The sequence below is a fragment of the Epinephelus lanceolatus genome, chromosome 12 (assembly GCF_041903045.1).
Source record: "Epinephelus lanceolatus isolate andai-2023 chromosome 12, ASM4190304v1, whole genome shotgun sequence".
NCBI classification, from domain to species: Eukaryota; Metazoa; Chordata; class Actinopteri; order Perciformes; family Serranidae; genus Epinephelus; species Epinephelus lanceolatus.
In genome coordinates this window covers 1,077,342-1,097,609 of record NC_135745.1, presented here as the reverse complement: position 1 = coordinate 1,097,609, position 20,268 = coordinate 1,077,342, and the positions used below count along the sequence as shown (strand labels likewise).

The 20,268-nt window shown below is 40.2% G+C and overlaps 1 protein-coding gene across 1 annotated transcript in view; it reads right to left on the bottom strand.

Annotated features, from left to right (window-relative positions):
* The window catches only part of LOC117271560 (choline transporter-like protein 5-A), a 266,710-nt gene that overhangs the window by 171,776 nt on the left and 74,666 nt on the right, over positions 1–20,268 (bottom strand). The window contains exons 5-7 of the mRNA XM_078172866.1: positions 1,257–1,341; positions 906–1,034; positions 201–261 (exon numbers count right to left, since the gene is read on the bottom strand). Coding sequence (XP_078028992.1) covers positions 201–261; positions 906–1,034; positions 1,257–1,341 — 275 coding nt within the window. The remainder of the gene's footprint in view (positions 1–200; positions 262–905; positions 1,035–1,256; positions 1,342–20,268) is intronic.

Below are 20,268 nucleotides of genomic sequence, written 5' to 3'. Positions count from 1 at the left end.
TCACATGAATAAAACCTGACTAATATGATAAAGCTGGTGGCCAGGTCATTTGAATAATTTTGGTCTGCAAAAACATCTGCTTTGTTGTTGTTAAGTGTTTAGTTGGTATAACCTACTTTCAAATTTCAAATTTAAACATTGACACAGGTAGTTGAACTTTTTTCAGTGGATTGTGAGTTTGAGAGGTATCTCATCCTTACATGGTCTACTAGGCACAATCATGGAGGGGCAGTCCTCATCTCGTAGAACCTGAGATACTGGCTGCAAGAAACAGAGGAGAGACAGAAGGGTTATAATAATAGTATGTATGAGTGTTCTGTGTATTTTGTTAAGATACTGGGCCTGCACAAACACAAAGACGACAAATATTAACTTCCAAAATGAGGTCATTTACATCAAGATGCAGAGGCCACAATACTGAACCCTCTCCAATCCTCAGCTACACTTTGAGATTCTGTCTGTTTAAGTTTTAAACAGGATAAACAATATTATATTACTGTACTCTATGCTGTATATTACTGGTTCTATCAGTTTATCAGTAATAAGTTTGTTTTTTTTGTAAGATGGTATGATGCTATAATACAGAGAGAAATATGTTTCAGTGTAATGTTAAAGAGGTTAAACGTGTGAGGTTACTTAATTCCTGTATATTTCAACCTCTGTGAAACTTTATATTGGTCCTGTGCAGCTACTGTACATATGTGATTAACAGGAAGTGAAGCCTTTATTGTAAAACATGCAGTAGGAGAATATAAATGAGTGCAGCGGAGCGACACAGTTGTTTTACAGACTCAAAGCATAAAGCAGTCTACTATCGTCATTAAGATGTGGTTATTTATAAAAGTGAATTAAGATGAAGAGAAAACATGCAGACTAAAAATAGCCACTACAATGAGTATTGGTACCTTGTCAGGGTTGTTAAATCCAGGCTTACAGAACTGTCTGTAGTATTCCCAGTAACTCTTGCTGAATTTGTTCTGCAGCTGCATCTCAGTATAGGTGGCAAACCTGTCAGGACACTGTGACACACACATCTGGGAGAAAATTGACACAGACAGAACATTTGGGATTTTATTTTTAATTGAAAACTGCAATCTTGTCTAAGTTAATGAGCACTCGACAATATGTGACACTTTTTGTTAGCATGTTGCGAGTATATATCTGTGTTGCTCTAAACTGACATGATAAATCAGTTACAGCAGATGTGACCATGAACAACTGATGCTGGGTTACTGTAGTAATTGTTATTAGAGTACCTGAGTTGTAGGGCACTGTAGGTTGATGAGTACAGATGGGTTGGCACATCTCAAGATGTTGAAATAGAATAGCATGGGTTTCTTCCTGCAAAAAAATGTTAATGTTAAATCACACACATACAGTGTATCATCAGTTTGTGAGATTCCATAAGTCATTTCATCTTGCTCTGCTCTACAGTATCTGCTTCTCATAAATAGGAGGCAAAAACCGCAGACCAGTTAGTGATTTACAGAATGCCTTTGAGCTGAGAGTAGAGATTGTTGGGTAGAAGCATACTGAAACACAGGTAGCTGAACACCTGGTTTGTAAAAATCTAGAACTCATTCTTAAGAATTAGGACAAAACCTTTGTTTTTGATGCTATTAAACACTGTAATGGGCCAGCCTCTTTTTTTCATATATAGTATACATGATGAATGTCAGAGGTAAGATCTGACAGAGTTGAAGTCTCACTGAGTTGACAAAAAGTAATATATTAATTTCACTGCAGTCATGGTGAGCAGCCATTTACATAGCAGCCACACTGCCTGTGTGAGCAGCGTCCAGATGCTCAGATGCAGCATGGCTGCTGTTCAGCTGTGAAATATCTAAAGAATAGAAGGCTTGCCTTTTTTTTTTTTTAGCAAAAATAGTCTGTGAAAATGGTCTTTTGATGGTCATATTGACATTAAAACACCTCCGCTACAGTTTCAATGTTTATTTCTGTGACAGATATGAAAGAAATAAATATTTATTTTTATCTGAACACCTCCTGTCTTTGTTAAAAAAAAAAAAACACCCCCTGACAGCATTCCCTTGTTTGTCAACACAAGGCTTTTTATTGTAACCACTTCATCCTCTTGGGGGTCACGGGGGGGCTGGATCCCAGCTGACATCAGGCGAGAGGCAGGGTACACCCTGGACAGGTCGCCAGACTATCGCAGGGCTGACACATAGAGACAGACAACCACTCACGCTCACATTCACACCTACGGACAATTTAGAATTATCAATTAACCTAGTCCCCAATCTGCATGTCTTTGGACTGTGGGAGGAAGCCGGAGTGCCCGGAGAGAACCCACGCTGACACGGGGAGAACATGCAAACTCCACACAGAAGGGCTCCCACACCCGGGATCAAACCGGGAACCCTCTTGCTGTGAGCTAACCACCACACCACCGTGCCGCCCTTTCAGGACCATGTTGTTGACAATGTTGTGGCTGTCAGTGTGAACACTACACATGTGCAAGCCACAGCAGTTCAGTGAGGTTGCTGTCATGCGCTGCTCACACAGACAGTGTGTTCTGGGTGTGTGTTATTTTAAAGGTTTTTAACACATTTTTTTAATCAGTTGACGTAATGAATTCTTGATTGATTTGTCCCAATTCTCAAGAATGGGCGCTGGGCTTGTTTTATGGTCTCTGTTACACTGTTTACTTAAATTCTTCACCCTGAAATATTCACCTGTGAAAAAGATTTCGTTTTAAATTTTACAGAGTAAAGGACTACTGTAAAGAACTAAATGTTTGAGATTATTATGAGGAACTTGCATATTCAGAAGTAACTTTATTGAGACCTTAACACTCTTTCCAATGCTACATTATTTCAGTTTTACCTCTTTCACACCAATGACCGTGATTATTTGACCTGTGTTCAACCCTTCTTTTGTCAACAGACAACAAAGCCCATTCAACACGGGTTAATCCCTGGTCATGACAATTCCAATGCAACCTAAGTTACAACCAGAGAGTACCCATTTCCTAAAATGTTTTGAAATAGGCAGGTGGTATACACATCAGATTCAGTGGACAACAAGAGTTGTATTTTTATGTATTTTCTTGTATTGTCCTGTATTTCCCCCAATCCTTTGTCCAACAACATTATTTTTTTAAAGTTAAATGTGATGATTTTCCTTTTCCCTGAACCCACCATTACATAAAGTGAAACACTTTGTTCATATTTTTATGGAAGCTGTGCACCACCAGAACTAGTATTACCTGGATTCTCATTGAACACTATACTAGCACATCACAGTGATGAACACAATTAACTTGATTGGTTTGGCCTGTAATATTATGACTTCTTCATTTAAAACATAATATTTCAACATCAAAATCAAAGCACAACCATTAGCAGAAGATCGGTTCTGAGGGTTTATGCTTGCACTAGCCATGTATACCACAAACACAAGAAGAATTACAGACCAAGGGGATGATAGTGGGCAAAAATGTAAAATACCACAGAATGATGCATCTTTTCTGGCAAATATTTTGTGAACATAGCACATACAGCAATTTTGTCTGTGATGTTTGCAAAAATGTTTTTTTCACTGAGGATGAAATGCATTTCAGCATCTATCCATAACCCACACTTTGGTTACTGCTTTAAAAAGCTGAAAAAATGTTTTTTAATAATGTAAACCTATCTATAACCCACACTTTGGTTACTGCTTTAAAAAGCTGAAAAAATGTTTTTAATAATGTAAACCTAAAAGGTGTCAGCCATTTTTAATTTACTTTTAATTTTTAGGGTTTTTTTTAACCATTTCCAAGCATTTTAATTTTCAAATTCCCCCTTTTTCCAGAATGACATCAATTTTGGGAAGTACAATCTAAAGACCTTGGCCAAGCTAAATTGCGGTGCCATAGCAAATTTTGATGTTTCAACATAACACAAGAATCTGTTGTATCTTGACTTTACAAAGTCATGTCTGCCCCAAATTTCACATGCCGGATAAATGTTGAGGCCTGAAGACCCATACTGAGTCACAGTCCTGGTGCCATTTACTGACAACAGGAAGTCAGCCTTATGTGACAAAAATAATCCGGTTTACATGAAATTGACATGGTTTGGTCTAAAAATGATACACAGCAACATAACATAATTTGTGTGTATCCTCTACCACAAACTCGACACAGAAAATGGTACACAATTTGCAATACATCATTTCCAATGCCACACACTCCACTTAGACAGATGCAGAGATGCATGGCCGTGTTGACTGGCATCTTGCCAGCACCTCCAATGTATGGGAAAGTGCGTGGTCCCATTCATAGCAGCGTGCAGCATTACCTGGTCATGTATTGTGTTAGTATTAGTTAATTTAAAGCCCCATTCCAATGTACTTTGGCATTTTTATGATACTTCATATTTTCTGAGTAATTTCCTGACAATTTTGATGAGCCACACTGTTTGACAAATAACCTAATTTTGTGCTCAAGATTAAACTAGAATTACCACTATACTGTTGTATGCCTCTGTGCACCTGTCAAACTGAACTTATAGTTTACATCCATGTCTGCGAAAACATGCACACATCTTCCCCCTGGCACCACAGAAGATCTATAGCATCAGCACAGTTTCAAGGTGGATACCCAAGATTAATGTCACCAATTCAGTATCTCACCAAGTGTCTCTTCTTCCATTCCTGAGATATGATGTTGAATAATGGCCAGACAAGTGTTTTATGCAGAACTTTATGATGTCACAGTAAGTTTGACCTTTGACCTTTTGGATATAAAACGTCATCACATAATTCATTTTATGATCTTATCCTTAGAACACTTACAAAAAATTTGAACATCCACAACTCCTGCCTAACTCCAAAGACCCATCCCCCTCCTCCTGCAACTCCACCTCTCTCCAAAGGCCTAGTCCCCCCTCCTCCATTATGTCCTCATTACGTCTATGATAGATGTAGGCGCTGGTAAGTTAAAGGGAAATTTCAGGTTATTACAACCTGTCTCCTATCGTCCTAAATTTGTTTCAAGTGACTAGTGACATAAAAATAATAGTTTGCATGTTAGCCGTTAGCCTTGATACAGCCGGGGCGCATAGTAGCATCAGACCTGTTGAAACGTAAGTGAAAGGGCATAATTCAAGTGCAAAGTTAGTCCACTAAACAAGCTTTTTTTTCCACAAAGACCACCTCATATCATTAGGATAAATGTCAGAGAACATATAGAAAATGACATGTAAACGTGTTGTCTGAATTTATCGCTTCTACTAGCTCCCCTAGTCACTGAGCCTCGCTTCCATCTCAACAAATATATTTCATTTATTACAGATACCATCATCATCTGAAGTAGGCAGGGGAATAGCTAAACACAGCAGAGACCGAGACATCGCTAACTGCTAGATGAGGGGTGGAGAGCAGAGGTAGGGGGGGGGTGGGGGGTGGAGAGCAGAGGTAGAGGGAGGTGTGGCTCATGACACACTTTGTTTTGGTCTATAGGCAGTGCACAACAGCAAAACTAGTGGTGAAACGATTTCACTTTTTGCCCCTTTAACCCTTTGTGGTCAAGGGTATATTTGACCGTTTTGTTTGTTTGTTTGTTTGTTTTTATTAAGTTTTCAATAACATAGACAATCTATTGCAATACAACATGATAAAATTAACAAAACAAACAAGCAAAACATATCTTGGCACTTAAAAACAAAAACAGACACAATTATGGGAAAAAAAGGGGTTCAAAACACATTGACAAATGAGATAGTTTATTTTATTTAATAAGGGACAGTGCACATTAATTAACATGATCACTTAAGTCACGTAAATGTGCCAGATTTAGCCATACAGGATAATTTTCATCTGCAGTCCCTGGCAGGTTGATCGTATATACATATATATATGAACAGGCATTAAAATAACGTACAGAAGTACAAAAGCACATAAGCACGGATAAAAAACGAATTGATGGCATGTCCATAGAAAGGCAGATAAACATAGAAGGCACATAAGCTCAGAGCAAGTACATAACCACAGACAAAAGCACATAACAAAGCACATAGCAGAAACAGCAAGATTTAAAGCATATTAATAAAGTAACCCAACCATATTATATTTTCAGTCTGTCACATTTCACTTTTTATAAACCTTAAGAAATCAGACCAGACTTCATAAAATGTCTGTCATCAGTTTTAACCATTCATCAAAAATAGGTTTTACTTGACTCTTCCAATGGCGTAGAACAATCCTTGAAGCACTGATAAATCCTGCCAGTGCAAGTCCAAATTTTTGTTTGGATATACCTGCTGGTAGAAGAGACCTATCTCCTAATAAACACAGCCGGGGAGATTCTGGCAGTGGTTTATGCAATCATTCTCCAATACATTTGATCACTTGCATTGAAAAAAATGATTTTGTGGTGTAGTAATATTTATTAGGTTAACTGTCACAATTTTTATTTCCTAATTGTAAGTATCAGTGAGAACTGGAATTATTCAAGTAAAACTATATATGTCATTCATGTAATAAATAAACTGTGTGGGAAGAGTAAGTTTTATTATGTATTTTCACATAATATTCAAAGGTTTCATAGTCATTGCACATGAACTTAAAAATACCAAGTAAGTTTGAATAGTGTTGTGTGTGTTTTGAATCCGCGCATGCACATTGTGACGTGCGCTTCGTTGTCCGCCAAAACACACTGAAGATGAAGAGGACGACGGTGGTCAGGTTTAATGGAGGCAGGAGTGGCTAAATCATCTTGAAGGTAAGTCATTCAGGGTTTTTCCTGCATAGAAGCGGGGAAGGGAGGAGAAAAAAACGTTTCAAATATCCGCGGTGTTTCTAGGTCAGCTTGGAGAGGCCGAGAGCTTCACAGCAGCCTCCGCCAGACCTCACCGCTTTCCCGCAGTCCGCTGACAAACTTGAGCGTCTGGCTCAGCGAGGAGGGTGTGTCTGCAGACCTGGAGACTGCAGATTCAGACCTGCAGATCTGGACCCGCAGTTCTGGACACCTTGTATTTCGCGACAGCGCCCTCTATTTCATTGGAAGCCAACATACTATTACAACTATTGAATATGGCTGACGACGATCCGAATGTGAATCATATTATTTGTTTAAACTATTTTGTTGACTTGAATTAGACAGCGAACTTCATGTTTTACAGTGATACGTTTAAAATGATATGACTGTCTTTACCACGATAGTCTGAAAGGCACGTCAAATATGGGTTAAAGTAGTAGGTAATAGTTTAGCTTGTTAGCAATGAACTGTTTGACCTGCACATTTTGTTTCATGAAACCGAAGCGCGATGACGAATACTTTTAGCATGTGCTTTAAATTAAACAGGAATAAATGATTAAAGCAATGAAGTGGATGATATGAGAAAATCATGTATAGGCTTACGTTTTCATACAAGCATGAAACTGTTTACATATTGGCAATTAGTGTACTATATGCTAAAAGTTAATTTTGTATTCATGTATATCATGTAATACACCTTTATTTTTTTATATTTTTTCCTTTATTATTCATATTATATATCACGTGTGTTTATATCACTACATTGATATTACTCTATAGCATATATTTAGAGATTTTGTGGATAGAAATTAAGCTCATCCAGCGCAGATGATCAGAAATGTATTTTTGTCTATTATTAGGTTTTGGCCTTGTTTATGTGTGTAAAACGGTTGAAAAATCTTAACTTTGAATAATTAGGGACTCTCTTTTTAAGGTGCACATAACAATCCAGAAAGGGGAAACCACAGTGAAGTGGAAGAGTTTTGTGGAGGATCGAAAGGCAGATGAGGAAGGAAGGGGCACTATTGTTAATATGTCGATATAATAATGTATTTGCTATGCTCCAGAATCTTCAGTATTTCAGTGTAGACTGTGATAGGTATTTAATTTTTTTTTTAAGTGTTTCTGTTTTCAATTTTGTGATATGTTTCCATGATGTGTGATGTAACCACTGCACACAATAAAACATTTCAAACCATTTCAGTATTTCACAGCCTTTGTTTCAAATTCCCACAACAAAAGTGAGCACTGGACCCCCAAGACCAGACATTTCCTATTATATGTTGTAGCGGGTTTGATCAATGCAGTGCAAGTTTTTGGCGTGCTAGTCAGAGCAGTCTGATGAATATTAAGAAATAAAGAACTAAAATAGTTGGATCAAACCATACAGAACAACCAGCAAACAATAATGATGCAGAACAGCACCCAGGCATAAATCAACAATTAAATCTTGGTAACTATTTTTATTCGGGTGTAATAAAATTTTAAAATTGTAAATTGTAATAAAGCATTAAAAGTCCAACTTCTTTCAAACAGTGGTGTTTGGGTGAGACGCTGATTTAGTTGCAGTTATACAGCCGTCCAGTAGGGGACGAAAAACAAGGGGTCTAGAACTGCGGGTCCAGAATTGCGGGTCTGAATCTGCAGTCTCCGGGTCTGCAGAGACATACTATTGGGGCTCAGCTATAATCTAGAAAGCTAACGTTATACTAGCAAGATTCAGAGTCAGTAACACAGCGTATGGTCAGACAAACAGTGACCATAATTATAATTTGACAGTATATTTAAATTGAGAGGAGAAGCACCTTTCTTACAGAGTGTTGTGTGTTAACGTTACGCTACTCTCGCCATCTTGTGGTGTTCAGAGGATGAAGCACTGAAGTAAAGTAGGAAAAGCCTGACCCGATGAAGATTTGATGTATCCCTTTTATTACGGAAAACACATTATGTGATCAATTTTCATTGTGCCCCTAAATTTCTTTATGTGCTCCTAACTTTTTCAACTTGGGAGCACATGTGGTCCTTGGGAAAAAAGTTAGCGTCAAGCCCTGATTTACTCACTGCCACAGTCTGCCAGTCAGTCATGGTGACAAGCGAGATGACTTTAATCTTGTTAACTGTATAGCCAATATCAAATGCAGTTATGCTTAATACATTTGCATGATCTGTAAATGTATATCCCCCAAATTTTGCGACGCGCGCCACAGACATCACCACCAAATCCACTTTCTGAGCCAGGAAAAACTCTGATGCTAATTATTATAATTAAGCTAAAGAGGAAGCTATCATTTTTGTTGTTTTGCAGTGTACTCTTAGTTTGCCACAAATCTAAAATCTTACTGAGACAGACAGTCTATGCATCTGCAGAGCAAACAGAGGACAGGAGAGATGTTCATTCCCACAAAATTTCACTCAGTTTATCATGTTAAATATGATTTAATTTATTGGCATTTCAGATTTGTTTCTTACTGTGGCTGTAAATTTTTATTCCATATATGAAAATAGTGTCTGTGTGTTGCATTTATAAATCCATTAAGAAATAGTGTTTGTGAAAAAGAAAAAAGTAAATAGCATAATCGTACCTCCTTTTTTCAGATCAAGGAGGAAGTCAAAAGAATCACAACGGTTCTTTTGGAAAGAACTTTTCTCACTAAGCTGGACCTCTACACTCCAAAAATGGAGGAGATATTCAGCAAAAAAGGCGGAGTAGCTGGGACCAAAACACGACCACTTCTGGATTCACTCAGCCAGGTAAAGCAGGGTTTCGGCTCAAGACTGATTACTGAAATTTGATGTCTTGCTGGGACCCAAACCTGATCTTTCTTTGTCACATGCGCACACATACACACGCACACAGGGAGAGAAAGGGGGGGGAGAGGGACAGAGGGGAGAGAGAGAAGGGGGAGAGAGGGGGAGAAATACAGGGAGAGAGAGAGAAAGACAGGGAGAGAAATGGAGAGAGGGCAAAAAAGAGCGGGAGAGAGAGACGCACCTGAGCTGAACAGACAGTGAAAAATCATGCTCTCTGTCTATTTTAATTTGGAAAATAAATTCACAAAATTGACATTTCACTCTGCTAACTGGCAACCCAAGCAAAATCGGTCGGAGACCCACTTTGGATCCCGACCCATAGTTTGGGAAAGGCTGAGGTAAAGTTTCAAATGCATACAGTTACTTTGAACTGGATTAACCTACAGCAGTTAAGAGTAAAGCCCTCAGAAGACCAACCAATGTAGATCCAGGATATCATAGTTTTGTATGAATTTTGATGTTGCTTCTATTGACAACATGTATAGATTAGTGAATTCATATGGTACTTCCTACACAAGTATCTTCTGTCTGTTAAAACAGCGACACGTTGAAGCAAGACGGGAGGCCATTATTCGCGCCCTGATTGAATTCCTGGGGGAGTCTTCAGGGGAACTCATCAAGGACTACAAGGTAAATTCAAACATTTTCAGATCACAAAGTTCACTTGTGTACATTATATTGAATTCTTATTCACTTCCCCTTTAAATACAACTTGCTTGAACCATCAAATAATTGTCAGAAAATTCAAATTTTTGAAAATGGAGCCTTTATTGGTCCCTTTGAACAATTTTTTTTTCAAATATTTTCCATGATGAATGATAAAATAAAATAAAAAGACTATATTGCTTAATGCAATTTTGTTTAATGCTTGAAAAGCAAAAAAATGAAAATTGACAGAATTAAGTGAAGTATTGGATACCTATGGCTGATCATTGCCTTTTTATAACAACTCAATAAAAGAAGCAAAATGCATCCTTTCACTTAGTAGTCTTTATTGTAAGTGCATTCTGGTGGTTCTTTCAGTTGGAGATGATGAAAAAGGTATTTTCATAGATGTAATTAAACTATATGGTCTATTACAAAGTAGGGCTGTCAAAATTGCTCAAAAATGACGTTCGAATATTCCTTCTAAAAATAACTCATAGGTTCGAACCATTCAAATTTTTTTTTTTCGCATTATGTCCACAAGAGGGCAAACTAATACAAGGAAACATACTTGTATAGGCCTATGTATTAATACAAAGAAACATAACTACTTGTAGGTATTTTTATTTCAACATAAACGTCTTTGAAAACCTTTACATACCTACACATTAAAACACATAAAACAATTATCTATAACATTACATTATAAACGACCGCAGACCTCTCACTCGCCCCCCCTCTCTGACCTGTCATGCCACACCACTCACGGAAGTGCTGCGAATAGCCTCGAAGCGCCGAGAAGCAAAGCCAGTTTCCTTTCGGCGCCCATGTTAACCGATTGTTAGTGCTGCACGATTAATCTAATCGCAATCGCAATCGCGATGTGAGGCTGTGCGATTACATAACCGCATAAAAGGCTGCAATTTGCGATTTAATGTAGGCTAAATAAATGTTAACGTGTGTGTCTGTGAATGTGACTGCCTCTCCTGTAGTGTGTGGAGTTTGTTGACATCACGCCCACATGCTATCCTGGAGCGTGCAGCAGGCGTGCAGCAGTGACCAACACAGACGCTGAAGCAGAGCATGAGCTCGACCAAGAACAGGCTGAGTTGGTGGCAAAAAAAACCTATGTTACATGGTGATACTTTGGATTCAGGTACGGCGACGTTGAACAGAAAGACGTGCTGTGTAAAAGTTAAAGTCGCCACGTCCCGCGGCAACACGACCAATCTATATGAGCACTTGAGACGGGACGTGGCGACTTTAACTTTAAAACCTTAACACAGCTCGTCTTTCTGTCCAACGTCGCCGTACCTGAAAGACGTGCTGTGTAAAAGTTTAACGTTAAAAGTTAAAGTCGCCACGTCCCGTGGCAACACGACCAATCTATATCAACACTTGAGACAGCACAGCACAGGGAAAAGTAGGAAGAGTGCATGCGAGAGAAAGCCGAGCCGTGTAACGTTAAAGACAATGAGACAACTGAAAGCCACCAGAGCCTCATACAACAACATCCAAGCACAGTTAAGCAAACATTTGTAAGTGTCACAGGGAAATCATGGACTCCATAACAAATGAAAAATTGAGCAATTTTGCTCGGGTTCAGCCCACTTGCTGCTGTGTTGTGCTATGGCGCTGGAATTTGTCATTTACGTGACAACGCCTGAATGCAACATATGCTCGCTCCACTGTGTGTACAGTTCCATGCTGGCTGTTGTGTGAGCAGCGTGTTTGACTGTGCTCAGTCTGTTGATGGTCATTGACACACCATAACACACGTCTGTCCATGTAGGGGAAACACTGAATCAAACAAAAAGACTATTGTAATCGCAATCGCAAATCGCGATATTGTTCACCATAATCGCAATCGCACATTTTTATCAAATCGTGCAGCACTACCGATTGTGTCATCCACACCGGCTGCACCGTGCAGCTCCGTGGCTGACTTGCGCCCTGCAGCAATCGTTTCGGCGTCTGGTCTATTTTCTGCACGAGCCACGAGTGAATGTGTCAAGCCGGGTGACGGAGACAACAGATGGGAGCAGAACTGCTTGTCGACCAGCGTGGAGAAATGCATGTCTGATGTGAACGGAAGTGCTCCGGCTCGCGCGAGAATTTCGGTGCTTTGCGCTTCGCAGCACTTCCGCGGGCGGTGTGGCCTTATGCAGTGCGTTCAGTGCAGTGGCCCAGGCCAACGCCCACTCACAAAGAGGACAGCTGCGGTGGTCTTTTTTTTTTCTCCACAATCGAATATCAATTTTCACATTCAAAGATCCATTTTTTTTTCAAATTTGAATTTAAATTCAAATTTAGAATATTCGTTGACAGCCCTATTACAAAGTGCATGAGTGGGAATGCATTCCTAAAAGTCTCTAAATTAACTCAATATCTCATAAGAAATAAATCTAAAATGTCAATGAATTAAATCATATTCCTGACATGAAAAACGGAGTGAAATTTGGGGTACTGATTATCTCTCCTCTTTTCTCTTTTCTCCTCTCTCCTCCCTTTTCCTGTGTTCTTTTCTCTCTCCTCCCCTCTCATTTCTCCTCTTCTTTCCTCTCCCCTCCTCTTTCTTCCTCCTCTCCTTGATTCTCTCTTCTCTGCTCTCCTCTCCCATTTTCTCTATTCTCCTCTGTCCTCTCATCTCTCCTCTGCTCTCCTCTCCTTGTTTCTCTCTTCTCCTCTGCTCTCCTCTCCCATTTTCTCTCTTCTCTTCTGTCCTCTCATCTCTGCGTGCTACATGCATCTGTATTATTCAGTGTTTCCAACAATGAGAGACAGGAAATAAAGTTCAGGAATAACTAGGGTTCTGCATAAGGTCCATAAGGCCTGATTTACTACAGGTTGTTTGTGCGTGTAAAAACGAGTGCAGACTTCAGCTGTTATCGGTACTGTGGAACAAGAATATTTTCAGAATCAGAAAAATTTATTTCAAACTGAATATTCAGAAGACACCAAATTCCGCAGCAGACAGTACACAGTACTACAGCAGTTTGAAAAGGGGTTGGAATAAGCAAAGCTTATATGTTTCCAGACCCTAACAACACAAATGCATACACAAAAGAGACAAATAACAACATCATCATCATATAGGATGCACTCTCTCGTTCCTTGCTACCCCCTTTCCTCCTCAGTTGGCAGTCTCCTCATTTTTGTATGACTGAAAGACTCAATTTCTAAACTTCCTAAACTTTGTGAAATTATTTCAAATGTTTAGGATCGATAGGTATCGAAATATTGATATTTTTGACACTAGTCTATAACTTGAATAAAAAATAATGCTGTACTATGCACCTGAACATGGATTCACATATATTTTACAGGATATCAGCAGAGAGGCAGCTCAAGAGGACCAGGCTGAGCAAGTCCTGAGGATCTGTGTCTTCCACACAAGTGAAGAAGATGAAGGTGCATCCGACGCTGATGTGTCAATTGTTGTTGAAGGGACTGAGGTACTTCACAACTGTGGAAGTGTTGCAAAGGCCTGTCTCCTGCTCATGGGCATTATTTATGCCATGAACTTGAGTTACCCACCAAAAGTGAAGTACACTTTTGAAGTTGAATAATAAGCATGTCTTTTAAGATGCACTGAAAGTTCTTGAAGCATGTCAAATGTTTTTTTTGAGTTTAGGGATAAAAAAGGATCCAAAAGGCTATGTATACCAATTTGTTCTCCATTTTGCTCAAACTCTTAATACAGCTCGTAATTTGTCAATAACACCAGAATTCCCTTTTGTCTGTTAAACCGAAATCATCTTTTAGCTCCTGGAATGATCTTAAAGTGTCCACTCTATACAACTCACTGACTTTCTTGATATTTTTATCCAACCATGATTCCCACAGGATAGTTTTTTTTCCCTATTTGAATTGATGGATTATTCCAAATTGAAGAATATCCTTGTTTTTACTGAGAGAGATGCAACATCTTATGAGCTTTTATCCACATCTCTCTGGAATGCTCCAGGAGTGGGTGGGTATCTGTGTCTGGGATACTTGTATGTGACAATACCTTTATTGGCCCAAAGGGGGCAACGAGCTCATTTTCTATTTGCATCCATGCCAATTGTTTATCAGTTTGTTTATCCCAGTACTTAGCCAACTTTGTCACTTCAAATGATATTTCATACAATTCTACATTTGGTAATGCCAACCCCCCTAAATTCCTAGTTGTGTATAGTTTGCTTATGTTTATCCTGGGCTTCTTCCCATTCTGCAGAAAATCTCTAATTAGCTGATTAAACTGTTCATAAATTCCTGGGAGAATGCTGACTGGCACCATCATTTAAACATAATCAAACTGAGGTGCAACTACCATTTTAATTATGCTAATCTTTCCCCATAAACTCAGATTTATACATTTCCATTTATCTAAATTTGTTCTGATCTTTTGTAGTAAGGGCAACATATTAATTTGCATTACGCTGGCGAGAAGTTTTATGCCTAGAAATACCATTCCTGTGTTGAGCCACCTAAATTGCAATGAACTAATTACTCCCCGATGACAAGTTCTTGATACTGGCATTACCTCTGACTTACACCAGTTAATTTTATAACCAGATATTTTTGAATATTTTTCACATAAATTCAATAGTATGGGGACTGTAGAGGTAGGGTCTGTGGATAACCACAAAATGTCATTTGCATAGAGGAACAGCTACCAAACCAAAGACTCCAAAGCATTTAACAAAAACCCCCACTCCACCCGGTCAAAAGCCTTCTCCACATCTAGGGAGAAGGCAGCTATTGGAGTGTCGTCCTCTCTACTCAACCACATCAAGTGCAGCAATCTTCTGAGGTTATCAGAGGACGGCCTACCCCTTATAGATCCAACTTCATCTGGGTGTATAATCTCGTACTCATACTCGTACTTGTCGTCCTCCGCTTATCCGGGTCCGGGATGCGGGGGCAGCAGCCTCAGAAAAGAAGCCCAGACATACCTGTCCCCAGCCACATGCCCGAAACACCTCCCAAGGGAGGCGTCCGGAAGGCATCCTTACCAGATGCCCGAACCACCTCAACTGGCTCCTCTCAATGTGGAGGAGCAGCGGCTCTACTCTGAGTCCCTCCCGGATGTCCGAGCCCCTCACTCTATCTCTAAGGCTGAGCCCAGCCACCCTGCGGAGGAAACTCATTTCGGCCGCTTGTACTCTCGATCTCGTTCTTTCGGTCACTACCCAGAGCTCGTGACCATAGGTGAGGGTTGGAACGTAGATCGACCGGTAAATCAGGAGCTTCGCTTTCTGGCTAAGCTCCCTCTTCACCACAATGGACCGGTTAAGTGCCTGCATCACTGCTGACGCCGCCCCAATCCACCTGTCAATCTCCCGCTCCATCCTACCCTCACTCGTGAACAAGATCCCGAGATACTTAAACTCCTCCACCTGAGGCAGGACCTCCCACCCGACCTGTAGTGGGCAATCCACCCTTTTCCAGCTGAGGACCATGGCCTCAGACTTGGAGTTGCTGATTCTCATCCCAGCCGCTTCACACTTGGCTGCGAACCGTCCCAGCAAGAGTTAGAGGTTATTGTTCAATGGAGGTAGGAGGACCACGTCATCCGCAAAAAGCAGGGACAAGATCCTCCGGTCACCGACCCTGACACCCTCCACCACTCGGCTGCGCCTAGAAATTCTGTCCATGAAAGTTATGAACAGAACTGGTGACTAAGGGCAGCCCTGGCGGAGTCCAACTCTCACCGGGAACAGGTCCGACTTACTGCCGGCCACGCGAACCACACTGGCGCTCCTTCGGTAGAGGGACTGGATGGCCCTTCGCAAGGGGCCTCCAACCCCATACTCCCGGAGCATCCCCCACAGGATGCCCCTGGGGACACGGTCGTAAGCCTTCTCCAAATCCACAAAACACATGTGGACTGGTTGGGTCAAACGGGTCCCTTCCTTTTTTGAGGATCACTGAAATCACTGTTTGATTGAATGTATTAGGCAGCTGACCCAATAACATAGCCTCAGAACTACCCTGTGTTAAAATAGGTGCCAGTATGTCAACATAGGTCTTATAATATCCCACAGAAAAACCATCCAAACCAGGAGCCTTTCCTGATTTCATTAATTTAATGGCTTGCCTAACTTCATCCTCTGTAATCAGGGCATCCAGAATTGCTACTTGGTTAGTGGACAGCTTGGGGAGATCAATTTCTGAGAACCATGTCTCCATTTTTTCCCTATTAACAGGAGTATCTGAAGTACATAAATGTGAGTAAAAATTTGTAAAGACCTGGGGCCTCATTTATAAAAGAGTGCTTAGGATTCATACTAAAAGTTGATGTGCGCCCAAAAGCTGAAAATGGCGTGCGCCAAAAAATAATCTGATTCATAAAACCGTGCGCACGCACACTTGCACGCAATGTTCTCACTATAAATCACAGACCTCCTGGAGTTGTGCGCACCCAGATCTGCCTCATATTCCGCCCTCTACACGCCCTAGTTCAACCATAAATGGTCATGCAAATGACCTCATGAATGCGATCTGCATATAAATAAGCCGGTATGCGAGTGTTCTCTCATTTTGAGTCACGGCGACAGGTGTGAGAAACGAACCAAAAAAACGGAATTTCTCCGAGACTGAGCTAGAGACCCTTGGGAGGTGGAGGACTGAAGAAAGATTTTATTTGGTGGCCACAGCAACGGGATCACTAATAAAAGAAAGCGAAAAAAAGTGGCAACACATCAGTGCTGCTGATGCTGTCAGCTGTGTCTGTGGGACTGCACGGACAGTGACAGAACAAAAAAAAGTGGTCTGATCTAAAGGCAGACCAAATATTTCTACTCCTTTACCAACATGTAGTTAACGTGTTGCTTTTAAATTTGAGGATGTTTGACATTGATGTGTGACATAATCACATTTATTAAAGGTGGAGGCAAAAAGGAGTATGTGCCAATGCCATCTTGCGCAATTACGCACAAGGGTCATCGCAGTATTTATATGTTTATGGTAATTAGTCTGATCAGACACCCAGCCTGAATTACAGCATGAACCAGTGGTATCCCAAAATACAACGTGTAATTTGAAATACAATTCAAAGATGAAAGTGTAATAGGCGAACACGTTTCTTCATGCTGGTTTTGTCATGAACAGCAAATGTCTAAGTAGGGCTGATGAAATGAGTGTAACGGTTGTGCTTAATGGCTGTATTCCGAGACATGATAAATGCACTGGAAATATTTAGCTAAATAAATAAATATATTCCATGCAGTCGTGCCATCCTCTCCCCCTCCTGCGTTCACAGAGTGGACAATGAGACATTAGAGGCAGTGCGGATTGAATACATATTTATAAATAATTTCAATTCAGGATTTGAGTTGGATTTTACAACGTTTTTATGAAACAATTATCACTCACTCCAAGCGCAAAATAAGGCCGCTGGATTTAATTTCAAGGATAACGTGGATCTAAGGTGAATATAGCATGACATTAAATTTGTGTGAGACATCAATAAAAATCTGATTCCACTTTTCCACCTCGCCGTCTGTGTTGCCACTTCCCAGTGTCTCCAAAATGTGCGCATGCATGACTCAGAGTTTGCTTACAGGCGCGCACATTCTCCTGCCAAGTTTATTTTTATAAATCACAACCTTTGCGTGGGAAGTGGCGTACGCCACTTTTAAGCCCAGTTTTGTGCGTAAGCAAGCTTTATAAATGAGGCCCCTGGTTAATTTCCTGAGGTGTAGTTACCATCTGTCCAGATTCAGTTTTAATACCCGATATAACGTGCATAGCTTCCTTTTGCTTTAACTGTCTCGCCAACAATTTTCCTGATTTTTCTCCGCTTTAATAAAAATTTGTTTTGAGCCTAAATATGGTGAACTCAGCCCTCTTGTTGTAGATCTCATTCAGTTCATATTTAGTATTACATATTTGCTTTAATAAGGCCTCTTTATAATTCTCACATAATGCCTTTTCTTTTTAACTCAATTTCTAATTTGCTAAGTTTCTCCTTATTTTCTTTCTTCAGTTTTGATGTATGAGCAATAATTTTACCCCTTATAAATGCCTTGGAGGCCTCCCAGACAGTGCCTATCCTTTCAGTAGATCCAACATTTAATTGGGGAAAAAAAAAAGTTCTTCTGATAATGACTGCTTAAATGTTGGATCCTGAAACAGAGAAGTATTTAGTCTCCACCTACTACTTCTTGCTCTTTGGATGTCTGTAGATAAACACAACTCAACCGTTCCGTGATCCATCAGTGATATCACTCCTATCCTACTATCAATAATGGTTTCGGTTATATTCTAGAATATTAACAAATAATCTAATTTCAAATGTGTTTTATGGTTATGTGAGTAGAAAGTGTATTCCTGCTCTCTAGGATTTGTCAACCTCCAGGCGTCCAACAGGCCCAGGTCTTTCATGACCTGATAATATTGCAAGTCTATCTTTTGGAACTTTTCTATGTATGAGTATGACGGCCTATCCAATATAGCATCCTGAATTTGATTAAAGTCCCCACCCAGTATGATGTGCCCATCCTCAGCAGCTCCAATGATTTTATTGACTTTATGGAAAAAATCTGCATCCTCCTGGTTCGGAGCATATTACAAAGGTTTATCCTCACTCCATTAATGATTGTCTCCAAACAGATAATCCTCCCCTCATTATCCTTGTGCTCTTTCAACAGTACAAAATTTAATTTCTTACGCCCAAGTATTGCCACCCTTCTTTTCCTATTATTAAATGAACTACTAAAAACTTCGCCAACCCAATCTCTTTTAAACTTTGAAGTTTCTGAATTTGTCATGTGTGTTTCTTGTATAAAGGCAACATCTGCTTGTTGCGACCTCAAATAGAGCAGACACTTCTTTAGTTTAACAGGACTCTGAGCACCATTGACATTCCATGAAATCACTCTTAAATATCTATTCATATTTTTGGTACACCCATAAGTGGTAGGTCAACTGATTCCACACACTGATTCCTCCTGCAGCTTTTAGTGTTATGTGCTTCTTTCTTCAATCAATCAATTCAATCAATTTTATTTATAAAGCCCAATATCACAAATCACAGTTTGCCTCACAGGGCTTTACAGCATACGACATCCCTCTGGCCTTATGACCCTTGCAGCGGATAAGGAAAAACTCCCCCAAAAAAACCCTTTAACGGGGAAAAAAAACGGTAGAAACCTCAGGAAGAGCAACTGAGAAGGGATCCCTCTTCCAGGACGGACAAACGTGCAATAGATGCCGTACAGAACAGATCAGCATAATAAATTAACAGTAATCCATATGACACAATGAGACAGAGAGAGGGAGAGAGAGAGATGCAGGTAATGACAGTAGCTTACAACAACATTATTGAAAGTAATAATATTATAGTTATAGTTCTGGCTACTGTGGTACAATATGTTGAAAGTATGTATTAATGTCTGGCAGTATACATGTGTGACAATAGTCATATGTGTATAATAACAGTAGAAGTATGACTAATGACTAATGATAGCAGCAGGAGGCATCTGGCAGGACCACGGCAGCAGCACAACCACACACGTCACGCTGTCCAGGCACCGCTGCGATATGAGTTAATCTGAGAGACAGTGGAGCACAAAGGCTCCAGAGAAGAAGCCGAGTTAGTGACATCCAGAATGGCTGAGTTAGGAAGATGCAGTAATAGAATACGAGAGAGAGAGAGAGAGAGAGAGAGAGAGAGAAGGAGAGAAGATGGCTGGTGTATTATAGGGGGTCCTCCGGCAGACTAGGCCTAAGTCAGTCTAACTAGGGGCTGGTACAGGGCAAGCCTGAGCCAGCCCTAACTATAAGCTTTATCAAAGAGGAAAGTCTTAAGTCTAGTCTTAAATGTGGAGACGGTGTCTGCCTCCTGGACCGTAACAGGAAGATGATTCCACAGGAGAGGAGCCTAATAGCTGAAGGCTCTGGCTCCTGATCTACTTTTGGAGACTTTAGGGACCACGAGTAACCCTGCGTTCTCAGAGCGCAGTGTTCTGGTGGGATAATATGGCACTATGAGCTCTCTAAGATATGACGGAGCTTGACCATTTAGAGCTTTATAAGTTAACAATAGGATTTTAAAT